Here is a 17,373-nt window from a genome sequence, read left to right on the forward strand (position 1 = left end):
GAGTTCCACAGGGGAACCATGCTCTGCTTCCAGTCACAGGTACAGTCAGACCTGAGTTTCCTGCATTTTAAAGGTGCCGACTCTTTCACACTCCTTAGATTCCAGGTGCATATCTGGCTGAGCACCAGCTGAATTTGTCACAAGGGAGCCTGGGACTGGGTTCCAGGAGGGGATGGGGGGAACGGGGCGGGGAGCCTGGCAGGAGAAGAATGGCATGGAAAGCAGTGGAATTGCTGAAGCTGGTGGAGGAGGGGGGGATCTGAAGTGAGGGTTAATCCAGAATGAGCAGGCAGATCCCCCCTATCCTAGCGGATGCAACGTGTCCTATTTAGCAGGCGGGGAACTGTGCCTGGAATGGCCCCTCACCCGGCTCAGAGTCAGCAGAGCTGTGACAGCCCCAGGGCTGACAGGTTAAGCTCACTTAATGCTAGCGAGATGGCAGGCGCCAATCGGGGCTTGGCCACAGGCTGCTGGGCTGCAAGCTCACAACACATCTGAATGCAAACCCGCAACAACGAGAGTTTGCTCTTGGCCTGGTTGCTGGATGGGACAAAACTGGCCCTGATGTCACTGCACTGGAGCTGCGTCAGGGAGGGGCTCGGCCCAATGAGGGAACAGTTCTGGAGCCCTTTGTCTTCGGGAGCGCACGGAAAAGGGTGAGTTCCCTGCTTCTGGGGTGGAACGTGGCAGTTGTTTAACAGTGCACAGCAATGCTGCACAGGGATCGCTCCCCCAGCACTACAAGGCAGCCACCTCTGGGGTGGGGGTGTGGCAGCTGTTTAACAGCGCACAGCAATGCTGCACAGGGATCGCTCCCCCAGCACTACAAGGCAGCCACCTCTGGGGTGGGGGTATGGCAGCTGTTTAACAGCGCACAGCAATGCTGCACAGGGATCGCTCCCCCAGCACTACAAGGCAGCCACCTCTGGGGTGGGGGATGTGGCAGCTGTTTAACAGCGCACAGCAATGCTGCACAGGGATCGCTCCCCCAGCACTACAAGGCAGCCACCTCTGGGGTGGGGGTATGGCAGCTGTTTAACAGCGCACAGCAATGCTGCACAGGGATTGCTCCCCCAGCACTACAAGGCAGCCACCTCTGGGGTGGGGGTATGGCAGCTGTTTAACAGCGCACAGCAATGCTGCACAGGGATCGCTCACTCAGCACTGAAAGGCAGCCACCTCTGGGGTGGAGCATGGCAGCTGTTTAATAGCTACACAACAGTTCAGAGCAGGAAGTGAAGCTGCAGGAAATGGGGATGATGGAGGCGGGACAGTGGAAGCACCTGAGTGGGGTTTGACAGCTCAGCTCTTCCAAAAAGTGCCATGAGATGTTAAATGACGACAGGGGACCAGGAGTTTAGTTTGTATCTGGCATCAGGCAGCAATGCCATCAATGCAGCACAGCACCCCCTAGCCCTGTGCTGGGGCATGGGGTCAGCATGGGACGAGAGAGCACCCCCTACCGAGTCCCACACAATTCCCCCCAAGCACCTCGCTGGGCACTGAGGACAGCCCTGGGTCAGTGAGGAGAGTGCTTCCGACTGTCAGCCCCACTTCCTGCACCTCCCCCAGCGGCTGTGTCTGGTTGTGTGGCAGCCCAGCAGATACCAGCCCTGCCCTGTAGCTGACATGTGGGAGCACAGGGACCGGGGTTCTCTGTAGGTGCTTTAGCTGGCAACCACTTGTGCCCACTGCTTGTGGCCAGGGAGGGCAAAACCCCCAGATCTCCTGTGCCTCTTGCTGCCCTGCCATTGGGGAGCCTTTACCCAGTCATTCACTCCTCCCCAGCAGCCCTTAGACAGCTGGCTAATGACTGGCTCTGGCACTGCTTGGAGGAAGCTCACAGCCCCCAGCAGCTGATCGCTGGGGAGGGTGGTTCCCACCAGCACAGGGACCCCCGCTTGCCGCCTACGTACGCTCTGATTCCTCGTTCTTGAAGTAGCCAATGAGCTTGGGCTCATCTTCAATGTTCTCGAAGGCCTGGAGCTCACGTTCTCCCTCTATGAACTCCATCGGGTCCTCCAGCACCTACAAGGGGGTAGAGAGGGCTCAGGGCTGGGCCTCGGGGATCTCCCTCCCCATGCCCAAGGACCCAGATCTGCAGGAGGAGGGGGGAAAGGAGGGAGGGGCGTGGCACCGTCCCAGCCTGCCAGTGTCAGGGCACCCGCTTGGGACACCCCGCCTATGGGGACAAAGTACCAGGCCTGTGGGTCACACACAGCCTGCCTTCATTTGCATTCCCGCCAAAGGAGAGGACACAGCAAGGAAGGCCCCAGCAGGAGACTCAGGACTCCTGGGTTCCAGCTACTGCATTGGTGGGGGGGAAGGGGGCAGGGCCTGGTGACTGAAGCAGGGGATTAGGACTCCTGAGTTCTACTACCAGCTCTACCATTCAGCCACCATGTGCCTGTGCCTCAGTTTCTCCCCTGGAAGTGGAGTTGGTGATACAGGCCCACAGGGGGTCGCCAGGTGAGCGGCCCAGAGCACGCTGGGTGTAACGTGCAGCAAAGTGCCCGGGCAGCTCTTGCCCAGGCAGGGAGATGTGTCTCTGGGCCAGCTGGGGAAGGGGGGCAGGACGGGGACTTGGGGACGTCACTCACGTCCAGGAGAAACTCCACCAGGGTGTCGGCTGAAAACTCCCCGTCGTACTCGATCATCTCGTCCTCCTTGAACACGTACACGCTGTCCTCCTCCGTCAGCCCTGCCGGGGAAATGGCTCGGTGAGAGAGGCTGCAGACCCATTGCCATTTCCGATCCCTGAGCCACTGAGGGATTGCCCCAGGGCCTGGGCACTTGCAAAGCGTGGTGTGTGTTTGTGCACGTGCGTGTGCCTGTGTGTATTCAGCTTCCGTTGCAGGGGGAAAAATTTTGTGTGTGTGTACACTTAGCTCCCCCTGTGGTGTATGTGTGTGTGTGTGTGCATGTGTGCCTGTCTGTGCTTAGCTCCCGTTGCTGGGAGAATTTTGTGTGCATGTGTGTGTGCATGTGCTTAGTTCCCCCGCCTCTGTATGTGAGTGTGTACGCATGCACTCAGCTCCTCGACTAGGGAATTTTGTGTGTGTGCATACAGAATCATAGAACTGGAAGGGACCCCAAGAGATCTTCGAGTCTAGTCCCCTGCCCTCACGTCAGGACCAAACACCGTCTACCATCCTTGACAAGTGTCTGTCTAGCCAGCTCTTAAATAATTCCAGTGATGGAGATTCCACAACCTCCCTCGACAATTTATTCCAGTGTTTAATCACCCTGGGTATGTCTACACTATCCCGCTAGTTCGAACTAGCGGGGGTAATGTAGTCATCCGCAGTTGCAAATGAAGCCCGGGATTTGAATTTCCCGGGCTTCATTTGCATGAAGCCGGCAGGCGCCATTTTTAAATGCCGGCTAGTTCGAACCCTGTGCCGCGCGGCTACACGCGGCACGGAGTAGCTAGTTCGGATTAGGCTTCTAATCTGAAGTGGAACGAGGAGTACAGCTAGTTTGGATTAGAAGCCTAATCCGAACTAGCTACTCCGTGCCGCGTGTAGCCGCGCGGCACGGGGTTCGAACTAGCCGGCATTTAAAAATGGCGCTGGCCGGCTTCATGCAAATGAAGCCCGGGAAATTCAAATCCCGGGCTTCATTTGCAACTGCGGATGACTACATTACCCCCGCTAGTTCGAACTAGGGGGGTAGTGTAGACATACCCCCTGACAGGGAGGAAGTTTTTCCTAATGTCCAACCTAAACCTCCCTTGCTGCAATTTAAGCCCATTGCTTCTTGTTCTATCCTCAGAGGCTCAGGAGAACAATTTTTCTCCCTCCTCCTTGTAACACCCTTTTGGGGTACGTCTACACTACCCCGCTAGTTCGAACTAGCAGGGTAGTGTAGACATACCCTTAGATACTTGAAAACTGCTGTCATGTCCTCTGAAGAAGTGGGCTGTGCCCACGAAAGCTCATGATACCATCTACATATTTTGTTAGTCTTTAAAGTGCTACCAGACTATTTGTTGTTTTTTAAGCTTATCCTGTACAGACTAACTTGGCCTAGTCTGTGCAGACTACCTAGCCTTCTGAAGCTTTCGATCATGTCTCCATCAACCTTCTCTTTCCTAAACTAAACAAACCCAATTCCTTCAGTCTTCCCTCATAGCTCATGTTTTCGGGACCTTTCATCATTTTTGTTGCTGTTCTCTGGACTCTCTCCAGTCTCTCCACATCTTTCTTGAAACGTGGTACCCAGAAATGGACACCATACTCCAACTGAGACCTAATCAGTGCAGATTGGAGCGGAAGAATATGTGCTTAACTTTTCCTGATTGTGGGAATTTTGTGTGTGTGTGTCCGTGTCCTGGCCATACACCGTAGGCCCCATAGTGCGACTGAGGACTCGTATGTGCGGTGAGGATGCTGTGCCTTCCAGCCGTGCTGTGCTGAGACATTGCTCGGGGGCCGGGTCAGAGAGGAGCATGCCCCGATAGGCTGGGGCAGCTGCTGTGGAAAATGCCTGACCCGCAGCAAGGCCAGAAGCAAAGTCCCCAGCACCCACTGCAGGGCTCCAGCGCCTCAGCTTGGGGCCTCGCACTAGGGTAAAAAGAGAGCGTGTCAGTTTGGGGGCAGGGGTGTGTGTGGGGGGAAGAGGAGGGGCGGCAGGGGGAACAGGAAGGGTGGTGTGTGGGGTTGGGGGAGCCCGGGCAGCTCTGTGGTGTCAGGGGGAGAAGGTGGGTATCTGTGGTGTTGGCAAAGGGAGCTATGGGGGGAGGGCAGTGGGGTGGGGCTCTGTGGGGCAAAAGGGGCTCTGTGGAGTGGGGGCAGGAGGAACAAGGGGTCCTCTAGAGGGTTGCACCTGTGGAGCACCGGGGTTGGGGGAGCAAGAGGCCTGACTAGCCCCCACTGATGAGCTCAGTGGCCCTCAAGAGGCGTCTGTGGACAGCCCGCACCCCATGCCCATCCGTGAGCTCCCTGCGCCCTCTGGTGGCTGCTCAGCAGAGCTGTGAGCCCCCCTTCCTCCCCCCCCCCCCCCCCCCCCCCGCCTCATGGCTGCCCCTGGACACCTGTGCCCTCCGGGGACTCTCCAGAGGCACAGGAGTGTGTGTGGGGGGGAGGGGGAGGAGGGGATAACATCAGGGGTGCCTTGGAACCCCATCCATGTGGACTGGACTCTGGGCTCCTCCCCTGCACTGTGCCCTCCCCCTGGGGTGGGACACTGATCTCACGGGAGGCAAACGTCCCCGCCTCCATGGGGCACCGTGGGGCTGAGCCTGGACCCCCAGGCAAGGCCCGGTCACAGCCCAGCTGCACCCCTGCCCTGAATACGCATCACACTGGCCCTTTGTGAGCTGATGGCCAACGCCCCAGTGCAGCCGCAGCCCTCTTCTCCCCGTGAGATCTCCCAGCTGGTGGGACAGGGGGCTGGTTCAAACACACCCCTGAGGCTGGGGAAGTGGCCAGACACCACTGAAGCCCACAGAGAGGTGCCACAGCAGCTAGGCCTGACCTGGAAAAGCCCCGTCCCCGAATTAACAGGGCGGAAGCCAGCTGATTCCCAGAACTGAGCCGAGGAGAGTTTTGAGCCCTTCCGGGGGACTGAATGAAGCTCTGAGTCCTGTCCCGGCACCTTCCCCAGAACCTTCCCACGATGCTAAGGGCACAAGGGACTGGTCCCATCCAGACCAAGCCCTTGCAAGCACCGGCTGCTGCTGCCAATGGCTTGTGGCTGAAATAGCAACAGCTCCGGGGACATGTTGCTCTGAACCCAGCAACCGGAGGGTGGAGGGAGGGCAGGAGGGGGAGGCGAGCTGCAGCCAAACGTCCCAGCGCTGAGCTGGACTCTCAGCAATGGGCTAAACTTCAGGGGGGCTTTGCCTCCTCAGTCAGAACCTGGAGCTCAGGGACCCCAAAGCCTCCAGGCGAGGCCGTAGGGTCAGCCGGGCCTAGGCGTGTGGGAGGGAGAGGCCCCCCTCTCTGCCTCCCTGGGTGGGTATCCAGCTGCTTCCAGCCCAGGCTGGGGAGGGGGGAGGCACGTTTCCGGAGCACCCTACGTGGCAGGTCTCTGGTGAAAAAGTGCCTCATGTGGCATCTGAAGCAGGAAGGAGGCCACCAGATCTGCCCTGATGTGAGCCAGGGATCGGCTGGAAGGCCCATAGGAGGGACTCAGCTGTGTTCTCTCCCCACCATCCCCACAGGCCCAGCAGCTGGCCCGGGGATGGGGGAGGAGGGGAACTGCAGCCTGGGCAGCACCTCTCAGCCCCCGGATCCCAGCTCTGCCCTTACCTAGCTTCTTGGCCACCGCTGCGTCCTTCTCCGAATCCACCAGGCCAAACCCCACACCCTTCTCCTCCAGGACTTGTGCTGCTAACTGGGAAGAGGAGCACAGACAGAGACACAGAGAGAGAGAGACTTTCAGAGAGGGGTAAGGTCAGGGGTGGGGCAGCCAAACTGGGCCGGACTCTAGGCATGGGGATCCGGGCTGGACTTTCTCACCCACACCCAGGCAGAGTAGGAGCAGGGGTCAGATTTGGGGGGCTGGTGATGAAGGCATAAGAGGCAGTTGTTGCCTTTGCAGGAAGAGCCTGGAGGGGAGTGTAGGAGCCCCCAGCTTCCCATGAGGTGCCCGCAGCTGAGCCCTTTGACACCAGAGATCACCCAGTGGATATTTCTATGCCCACTCCATGTCAGGGCTTGAGGGGGCCAGTCTAGTCCCTGGAGTCTGGCTGGAAGGGCAACAGTGCAGGGGGGGAGGGGGATTTCTGAAGCTGCAAACTGAGTCTGGCTGTGGGGTCATTACCCTGTTGTGGGTAAAACAGGGGTAAGTGACATGAGCCACCCTCGCCTCAGCCAGCACCAGCAACCAAACCCAGAACCAGGACTGACCACCTGAACCCAGAACCCAACATCAGACCAGAGCCACTGCCAACCCAATGCCAGACGAGAACCCACAACCCAACGCCAAACCAGAGCCACTGCCAACCCAATGCCAGACGAGAACCAACAACCAACGCCAACCCAGAGCCGCTGCCAACCCAATTGCAGATGAGAACCAACAACCCAACGCCAACCCAGAGCCACCGCCAACCCAATGCCAAACCAGAGCCACTGCCAACCCAATGCCAGACGAGAACCCACAACCCAACGCCAAACCAGAGCCACTGCCAACCCAATGCCAGACGAGAACCAACAACCAACGCCAACCCAGAGCCACTGCCAACCCAATTGCAGATGAGAACCAACAACCCAACGCCAACCCAGAGCCACCGCCAACCCAATGCCAAACCAGAGCCACTGCCAACCCAATGCTAGATGAGAACCAAGAACCCAACATCAGACCAGAGCCACTGCCAACCCAATGCCAGATGAGAACCCACAGCCCAACGCCAACCCAGAGCCACTGCCAACTCAATGCCAGACGAGAACCAACAACCCAACGCCAACCCAGAGCCACTGCCAACCCAACGTCATACCAGAGCCAACAACCCAACGCCAAACCAGAGCCACTGCTAACCCAACGCCAGACGAGAACCAACAACTCAACGCCAACCCAGAGCCACTGCCAACCCAATACCAGACCAGAGCCACTGCCAGCCCGACACCGGGCCAGAACCACTGCCAACCCAACGCCAGACCACAACCAACAACCCAATGCCAAACCAGAGCCACCACCAACCCAATACCAGACCAGAGCCACCGCCAGCCCGACACTGGACCAGAACCACTGCCAACCCAACGCCAGGGCTACCACTAACCACAAGCCCAAACTCAGTACCACCAGAAATTCCAGAACCACCATCTCAAACTCAGATTCCAACCCCCCAAAACATCACCTAGAACTAGAGCCCATAGAACCTTCACCTAGATCTTGCACTGAGAACCATCATCCCAGACCCAAAGCCCTGACCTCCAGCCTAGAACCCTTCCTACACCCTTCATGGGTCTCTCTGTGCACTGGCTCTTGCACCAAGCAGTAGCATCACACTGTTTCCCTGCCTGCCTGTAGCCAGGTGTCTTCTTTTGTCTTGCTCTTACGACTGTAAGCCCTTGGGCACAGGGGCCATCATTTGGCCTGTACATGTCCTAGCAGCTTGGGCTTCTCACCCATGACAAGGGCCCCAACGCCTGACCACAATACTATTAATAATTCTAAGCAGGGGCTGAATGTGCTCTCCCCCCATAGCTAGGGATGAGCTGTGCGGTGTCACTGCAGGAACTGATCTTGTTTGCTTAGACACACCCACTCTGCCGAGGTGCACAGCACCACAGTGCTGCTTGGCTCAAGATCCCTTTTGGCTGGTATGCCTCCTTTTTTGGGGCATAAGGATCTTGCGGAAAAAGGGGGTTTTGTGCAAAAAGAAACGGTCCACACTGCTTGTTTTTGTGCAAAAACCCCTAGCCCAGAAACGGCTTGGCAGAAAATATGCAAATGAGATCACGTCTCATGCAAATGAGTCCCTCGTTAGCATATTTTTTGCCAAGAAAACTCGTAGTGTAAATGTAGCCTCAGCGACTTACAAAATATATATACATAGTATCATAAGCTTTCGTGGACAACACCCACTTCTTCAGAAGGGGAGCAAAAAACAAAACAAAACTTTGAGACAGATCACAGTGCGCTCTAGTGGCGACCGAATGGCTAAGTCACCACTGAACATTTCATCAGTTTTAAACCCTGCATCCTTCCTGCTAGTGGTTCAATTTTACTGTCAGAATTGACCAGGGATGTTGAAAAGTAGGTAATTGTGTAATCATGTCACGACTGAAAAATCTCAGCGGTGACACGGTTACACGTACCTGCAGCGCGAGGTGGCAGCCAGCTCTTTGGGAGACAGTGTGTGCTGGAAGCCTGCTTTTAGCTGGCTCCTGCTGCATCCTGGCTCCCACCTGCCACCCTGCTCCGGGGAGTTGATACTGAGGCAGTAGCTTGGGGGCAACAGCCAGATTCTTGGCAGCCAGCGTGCACCAGGAGCTGGATTTTAATCTGGCTCTCGGCATGTACCAGCTCCCGCCTCCAGTCCCACTCCCCAGGAGCTGGCTGCTGCCCCCATGTTGCTCATTCTGATACAGAGCCTGCAGCATGGGGTGCCAGCTGGCTCCCCAGGAGTCTGCATATAACCGTTAAGGGTAGCTGATAAGACCAGGCTTCTTGGTTAACTGTTTAAGTGGTTATACTTTTACATCCCTAGAATCGACACCACAATCTGGGCCACGCACAGTGTTTGGAAAAAGCAATGACATGCAAATGTTCAGCAACTTCCACTATGCTCGCTGGCGTGCTCCTGGGTGAGGGTGTATCTGTGGGATGCAGAAATCTGTTATCCTACACAAATGTTGCTTTTATGTCAAAACAAACCTGATGGGCTCTAAAAATACATGCTGAAATGCAGCCACTCTGGGGAGGAACACAGCTGCTATTTAAGGGTAGCATACAACAATCTTACCCAGGTACTGGAGATGGGAAGGGAAGAAAAATACCTACCCAATCGAAACTGAAGGGTAATTTTCCAGAGGTGTTTATCCCTGTGTTTATCCCTAAATAATTTGGCCAGGACACTAGGGCTAACACCCTGACTCCAGGAATCAGTGCCATGGGATATGTTCTGGCTGAGCACTGTGGTTTTGTCCTTGCCTGCAGGAATAGCATAGCATGGGCACATTGGGGTGGTACTGAGACCAAGCGCACTCTGCTGAGTCGCCAACCCTTCTCACCACAGTACAATGCTCTTAGCACTGTGCTAGGGAAACAGGGCTGGGACGAATCCAGAGGGGAGAGCGCCCCCTAGCACTGTGCTAGGGAAACAGGGCTGGGACGGATCCAGAGGGGAGAGCGCCCCCTAGCACTGTGCTAGGGAAACAGGGCTGGGACGGATCCAGAGGGGAGAGCGCCCCCTAGCACTGTGCTAGAGAAACAGGGCTGGGACGGATCCAGAGGGGAGAGCGCCCCCTAGCACTGTGCTAGGGAAACAGGGCTGGGACGGATCCAGAGGGGAGAGCGCCCCCTAGCACTGTGCTATGGAAATGGGGCTGGGATGGACCCAGAAGGGTCGCCAGGGCTAGGGATTAGAGCAGAGGATTTTGAGCTTTCCCTCAGTAAAACTGTCACAGCCAACACACCCACCATCCAGAAACACAAGACATGCTCACACATCCCCCAAACATACTCACTGACACACAACAAACACACAGACATACAAACACACATAGGCACACAACACACCTCCCCCACACACAACATGCACAGACACACACAACACGTTCTTACAAACAATACTCTCACCGCTACACACACACTTTCACACTCACCCCCCCCCACACAACACATACCCAGACACACAACACACGTTCACCCACACAACACTCACGAAACACTAGAGGCCACTGACACGTAGACACAGGACACATCACAAACAAACATGGATACAAACTTTTCAGTCAAAACTGGGGCCATTCTTGTGCGGAAAACCAACCCGCTGAGATTTGGAAATAACGTCGGTGGTGTCGGCCCGACCCTGCTCCCTCCACATCCTGTGAGTAAATTTTCCCACTGACTAGGGATGTAAGAGGTTAACCAATTACCTAGTAAGCAGGCAGCTTATCGGCCTGCTTACAAGGTAACCGGTTAACCAGTTAACCCAGCCAGAGCAGCCCCTGCTACCCGCAGCCAGAGCCAAAGCAGCCGCACCCCCATCCGCAGGGTGGGGCCGGAGCAGCCCTCTCTCCCGCCGCTGCGGCCCATCGCACCGTGCGCAGGGGGCTGCTCCAGGGTTAACTGGCTAACCCTAGCATTTAAGCAATTAGCATGTTAAACGCTAACGAGCGTCCCTACCACTGCCATCAATGGAAGCGGAGCTGGGAGAATGCTCAATGTTTCTGGAAAATCCACCCTGCCCATCTCCTACGTCCCAATCCAAGCGGCCATGCAGCCCTTCCCAAACATTCATAGCGCCTGTGAAGGCCAGCAATGGCCTGCAGAGTGGGGGCAAGGCTGCATTCTGCTGCTGCCGGAGGACGGCGACCCAGCGGCAGAAGACAAGAACGCATGGCTGGGGCGAGGTCAGGGGGAAAGGTCTGATAACTAACCTCTGAGCCATACCTTCTGCCTCAGCCCTGCTCTGATTGGACGGCAGAGCTGGTCCCTAGCACAGGCCGGAAGCACTGACGGTCCCATGAGAGAACCTGCACTCACCAGCGGTTTGCATCCAGAGGGGTTGGAGAGCGCATGAGCAGCACCAGGCCCTCATCTCTGCTGGAGCTTCCAATATTTCTCTGGTCCCACTCCTAGCTAGGATCATTCAGAGAGAGCCAGGAGAGCTGAGCGCCAGAGAGGAAGGCATGTAGCCAAAGTTTTTCGAGTGAGAGCTGAGCCGGGCAGAAGTGGCTATGGAACGCCCGGTTCCAGCTCCCATAAGAACATAAGAACATCCAGACTGGGTCAGACCAAAGGTCCATCTAGCTCAGTATCCTGTCTGCCGACAGTGGCCAATACCAGATGCCCCAGAAGGAGGGGACACAACAGGGAATCCTCACAATTTCCAGACAAACAGGCACTAGGGTCACCATTCCTACCTATCCTGGCTAATAGCCATTGATGGACCTAACCTCCATGAATCTATCTAGCTCTTTTTTGAACCCTGTTAAAGTTCTATCCTTCACCACATCCTATGGCAAGGAGTTCCACAGGTTGACTGTGTGCTGGATGAAGAAACATTTCCTTTTGTTTATTTTAAACCCAGTGCCTATTAATTTCATTTGGTGACCTCCCATCACTGATGTTTTTGGGCTTGCCATCCAGCGGCCTCTGGAGAGCTGCAGCCTCCTTGGGGAGGCCTAGGGCAAAGTGACCCCTCTGTAGCAGGCCCCAGGCACTAACCCACCTCCGTCTCCCAGTCGTGGCTGAAAGCTGTTGTTGAGAGAAAGCGTCCCATTCGACGCTGAACCCACCAGGCCCTTGCTATGCCTATGGCTAGAGCTGATGCCGTCGTAGAATCCCGCCACCTGACATGACACTTCCGTAAGGTGCCTCCAAAATAGCAGTACAGGCAACCGCCTCTCACCTGTACAGCCCGCCCTCCCAGAGCAAACAGCCACTGAGCTAATTAACCTCCGCCCGCAAGGCTTCCCCAGAAACCCCTCGGCTCCCAGCACATGCTGCAAACCTACTCCCTGCTCACCAACTGTGCTCTGCCACATTAGCACCACAGGCCCAGGCAGCGAAAGTGCAGGATATAATTAGACCTGTGCTAAGTTCAGAGCTATAAATACATGGCGTCGATGCAGAAAAGCGTGCGGGTGGAAGGGAAGTGATTGGCAGCTATGGGGTGCCAACGCAGTGTCTCCCCACACGTCAAGGATGGCATGGGCCGCTTTGCCCCCATGGCTTGGCCACAGGGCTCTGCCCAAGACTGGGAGGAGACCAATACACAGGGCCATTTGGGGAGCACTTCGAGCCCCCTGCAAATGTCAGAGCTCCACTCACTTGTTAGCGTGAGAGACAGTCTCTGCCCCACAGAGCTCACACGGAGGGGGTGTTACCTGTCCAGCCATGCACAAGAGTAGCACCCAGCCTTGCACCCTGCTCACTAGCACCCCCCCCCCCACACACACACCTCTCTGCAAAGTGTTGGGAAGGTTACTGTGGTGTGGGCACTGGGAAATGGACTGAGACCCATCAAGCCCCATTTCACAGCAGCCGAAAGGCCAGCAAGAAGCCCTGGGCTCTGTGAAAGGCTCTGGCCCCACAAGGAGTCCCTCAAGCCGTCCCTGCCTCCTGCAGAGCAGAGGTGGGGCCCAAGCTGCAGCCACACACTTAGGATCTGACCCGGGCTAGCGGATGATAAATGTGGCTCAGACTCGGCCCACATGGGCCAATACCAGATGCCCACATGTGTTGTCGGCAGCCCCTTCCCCCTGGCTGCTTTAGCTCATCAGGGATCTAGTAGCGATGTGGGCAGCCGAGAACCGTGTGTGTCTGTATGTGCGCGCGTGCGTGTGTGTCAGCCAAGACCCGTGTGTGTCCATGTGTGTCCAGCAGCCTCAGTGTGTTGGCGCCGACACACAAGGCAGCTGAACAAGCTCCCATCCGCACGGCAAGCAGAGAAGTGATCCTAGAGGGGGCCAGAACAGCCCTTTCTCTCCTCCCTCCCCTGTCTCTGGAGCAGCCGATCACCCATCACTGGCCCTTCTGGGCCCCAGCTGAAGGTAGTTTCCTACAGTTGGAGGCGCAGCTGGATGCAGAAACCTCAAGCTGCCCTCCCCACCCAGACGCTCCCCAGAGAGGGCCCCGGGAGGGTGCTAGAAGAATTTTTATTTGGGGGGTTGGTGCTGAGAGCCAGTGAACCAAACCTAAACCCTGTGCTTGATGGAAATGACATTATAGCACCCAGAGTTCCTGCACCTATGGGCCCTGAGCTACAAAGTCCACCTGGTACATGTTGACAGATGCACCATGACTCTCCCCCTCTCTCTCCTTCTGCACACACCCCCTCCATCCGTCCGTCTGTCCGTCCGAAGTGCTGGCCCCCTCCCGTGTCTCACCATTGCAGGTCGCTGGACAGTTGCACCGCAGATGCTCAGCATTCGAAGGGAAGCTGGCAGCCAAAGTCCGTACACTGCCTAAGTCCTGGGGTTGTCTCTGGGTACAGTGTTGTGGTCCACTGGTCCAAAGTCTCCCCAGAGCACCCTAGCGCAGTTTGCATCCACTACACCTTGCTCTGGGAGAAGAATCCATCCAGGCCGGGCTCTATGGGACAGACTATTGGGGCTCACAGGAGCCCTGAGTTTCCCCACCACCCGCTGTTCTCTCCCACTCGCTAGCACATTGCACTGGCCACGTCTGCAGAGAACAGTGGCCCCTCTGGCCTGGCAGCCTCACTCCTGCCATACTGACATGTGTCCGTGGTCTACTCAGTAAAGAATCCTTGTCTCCTGGCCCATTGGAAGAGGCCAGTGGTCCATGTGGTCCAGTGGTCCATGCGGTCTGATATCCTGCCACAGGCCATACACCCTCCCAGCCTGGCAATCCATCGGAGCCTGGGCCCATGTAAACCCACCTACAACAGGGCAGATGCAGGATGCATGAGAGCAAAGCACCAAAAATTGCACCTCCCTGGGCATCCTCTCGCGAACCAGCTCTTGACACTATTCCAGGAGGCGCGGCAGCCAGGATGGGAGGAGGCAGGTGCCTGTGCAGCACCTCGTCTCTGAACACATCCCAAGTATGGAAGCTGCAAATGTAGAGCCTTCTTCTGGGAATGGTTCGTAGCCCCAGCGAGGCACCCCCAGCTGAGACCCAGCAGCGCCAGCAAGTGAAACCCAACCCTGCCTAGGAGAACACTCCCTCTTGGTTCGGTACATCATGTTCAGAGATCACTGTCGGTCCACACGCACTTACAAACAGGCTGTGCCTTCATGTCTCCATTCCCCCCAGTCTTCTCCACTGGGCTCCCAATGCCCCTATACAAATACTACAGTAAAGGTCTCCAAAACACTGTACTATCCATTGAAGCAACATTACAAACCCTGTAAGAATGCTATAACGACGCCATAGCAACACTTCCCTAACATCGCTATAAAAGTAGTCACACTGTTGTGACACTCCAGTGACACTGTACTAATGCTGCCATCATATTGTAATAAACTGCTAGGAACACTGTAATGACATTGTAGGAATACTGTAACAACACGGGAGCAGCATTCCAGTGAGCTGTAGTCATTTTATAGTGGCACTGTAGTAACAACCACGATCCTGTAACCACGACAGTAGTATTGTGGCAGTCACATGGCAGTCACGCTGTAGCATTGCTGGCCTTGCTTTCGAATGGTTTATAAGAGTGACACATCTCTTGAGAGCACCAAATAGACACGTCTACTCTCCCCAGATGTCCAGTTCAGAATCCAGGGTCTTGCTCCCTTTCATGTTTTTTTCCAAACCGCTTGTCCTGCCAGCACCAATCAAGTTAAAAGGGAAATGTCATGGGGTAAAGCGCAAGACTTGTGAGCACAACGCCCCCCCGGAGATCACAGGGCTTGAGCTGGAAGAAAAGGCAGGCACAAATACAGGCATACGGTCTGCACACTGAAGAGCTGCCAGTCTGAGCTGGGTTCCTGGGACAGCTACACATGTGTGTGTGTGTGTTTGTGTGTGTGTGTGTGTGTGACAGCTACACATGTGTGTGTGAGACAGCTACACGTGCCTGTGACAGCTACACATGTGTGCGTGTGTGACAGACAGACAGAGACAGAGACGGTAGAACTAAGATGCAGCATCTGCTGGCTTGAAGTACTGCCCATCACACCGGGTTTACAGTTTGGTTCAGTGGCTCTCAACGCCCCGTGCCAGCCTCCTGGAGAGAGGTGACCCGTTATCATCTTCCCAGAGGCAGTGCTGGGTTGGGAAAGCTCACATCAGGACAGGTATTTCAAAGGGCTTTAGACACAGTTGCTGACAAAGTCCCCTTGTGGGTAGCTTTGTTAACTGGCCGCTGTCACTTTCCTTGTCCCGTGGGACACCGTGGGGGCATGTGTGTAACATACATGCGGCAAGCAGGTGCATGCACCTGTGAGTGCGTGCATGTACACCCCACCCCTTGCCCACCCTCTTTTGAACCTAAGGCCAGCTGGCCATTAACAGTCCCCTGGCTCTTGCTCCCAAGTGCAGACAGGACCGGAGAGTCCTGGGCCACATTCCAGCCCGGGGAAAAATGACTTTCATTGGCCTCCCCTGATTCCATCCCCAGCACTAGCAGCTTCCTGCCCTGCCCTCCTTCCAGTTGCCACCTGCCACCCCAGAGGCAGCTGCATTAGAGGCAGGCGGGCGATCCGCACAGAGAAAAAACCCTTCAGGTCCTATAGAGGCAGCCAGAGCAGGAATGGCTCATGCATGTATGGACCAGAGCAGGGTTTTCACATTGGGGGTCGTGACCCAGAATTGCTGCAGGAGGATCAGGTGAGCAGCAGGGGTACTAAGGAAGCTACCGGCCTGTCCCCAGGCCCAGCTCCTAGGTGTGTGTGGGAGAGGGAGGGCTCGCACTGCCCCTGCCCCTGCCCCGAGTGCTAACTCCACACTCCCATTGGCTGGGAATCTGCTGCCGGCTGCTTCTGGGGGCGGCATGATCTGTGGTACCAGGAGAGGCAGGAAGCTGCCTTAGCCCCCCCGCTGCACCGCTGACCGGGAGCCACTCAAAGTAAGCCCCTCCTGCCCCAGCCCTGCCCCTCCCCCAAAGCTGGCTCCCCTCCTACACTCCAACGCTCCCATCCTCAGCCCGCGCTCTAGTGAGATTCTGTGGAGTTGCGGCATCAACAATTTTCTTCTGGGTTGTGAGAAAAAAATAGTTTGAAAAACCGCTGGGCTAGACTTGGATCCAGTTCTGGATCCAAGCTGCTGGGTCTGTTTCCAAGGGCTGGAGCTTTGGGACGCATCAGCCTTTCATTCATTCATTCTTCCTGCCTTCCATTCTTCCGCCTCATCCCTCCTCTCTCCCTGCCCCTCCGCTCCCCGGCCGTTACCTCTAAAATCAGCTCCTCCAGCTCAAACTGCTTCTGCGAGGCCTTGTCGTCCCCCACGGGCTCGTGGTAGAGCAGCGCCAGCACGCTGAACTTCTTCAGCACCGACTTGTAGTTCTTCATGTTGACGTCGACGACGCGGTCGATGCCGTCGTATTCGGGGAAATCCAGCCCTTCCTCACCCCGGGTCCCAGGGCTCGCCGCAGCCAGCAGCAGCACCAGCACCAGCCCGGACCACTTCATCCTGAAGCGGGGCAGGTCCGGCAGGGAACGCAAGACACTCTGGGTCGCAGCTCCCAGAGGGGGAACGGTCGTCTTTCCTGCCCCCTCCCCCTGCGCGGGGAAACAAAAGTCAGCCCCAAACTCCCCTCCTCACTCCTTCTTTCCCCCCGTCCTGTCCCCTTGCTCCTCCGGCCTGCTCTTGGGTTCTCTTTATGGTGGGGGGTGGGCGGAAACCCAGGGTGAGAGGCTGCCTTGGCTGTCGTCTGGCACGGGCTGGTGGTGTCCGAGGGGGTAGCGCGGAGGCGGTGACAGCTGCGCCGAGGGGCACGGAGTCTCAAAAGCAAAGAAGAAAAGAGACAGGCAGGGCATAAAAAAGGCTTGTGGGGGGGAGGGCACGGGGGCGGAGGCCTGTCGTACCCTGAGCTGTCTGACCCACCAGCCGCAGCCCACCCCTTCACTCCCTGACTATATATGTATATGGCAGACGTATAGCCTTATATACAGGCCATGCCTTCATACCTCCATCCCACCAGCTGGATACACCAGCCCCCCCCACCGGCCCCCAACCGAGACCCACTTAAATGCAGCAAAAAAAGGGGTGTGTGTGGATAGAGTTTCTCCTTTTGATCCTTCTTCTCTTTCTCTCCTTCTCTTTTCCCAACCCCCTTTCCTCCTCCAG

At 56.5% G+C, this 17,373-nt stretch overlaps 1 protein-coding gene across 1 annotated transcript in view; it reads right to left on the bottom strand.

Moving 5' to 3' along the window:
* The window catches only part of CASQ1 (calsequestrin 1), a 34,185-nt gene extending 17,013 nt beyond the window's left edge, over positions 1–17,172 (bottom strand). The window contains exons 1-4 of the mRNA XM_075908437.2: positions 16,476–17,172; positions 6,255–6,339; positions 2,601–2,701; positions 1,917–2,028 (exon numbers count right to left, since the gene is read on the bottom strand). Of these exons, the coding sequence (XP_075764552.1) occupies positions 1,917–2,028; positions 2,601–2,701; positions 6,255–6,339; positions 16,476–16,715 (538 nt within the window). The 5' untranslated portion in view covers positions 16,716–17,172. The remainder of the gene's footprint in view (positions 1–1,916; positions 2,029–2,600; positions 2,702–6,254; positions 6,340–16,475) is intronic.
* Between the last annotated feature and the right edge of the window lie 201 nt (positions 17,173–17,373).

Source organism: Pelodiscus sinensis, chromosome 22 (genome assembly GCF_052426305.1).
Source record: "Pelodiscus sinensis isolate ZL-2025 chromosome 22, ASM5242630v1, whole genome shotgun sequence".
Lineage (NCBI taxonomy): Eukaryota > Metazoa > Chordata > Testudines > Trionychidae > Pelodiscus > Pelodiscus sinensis.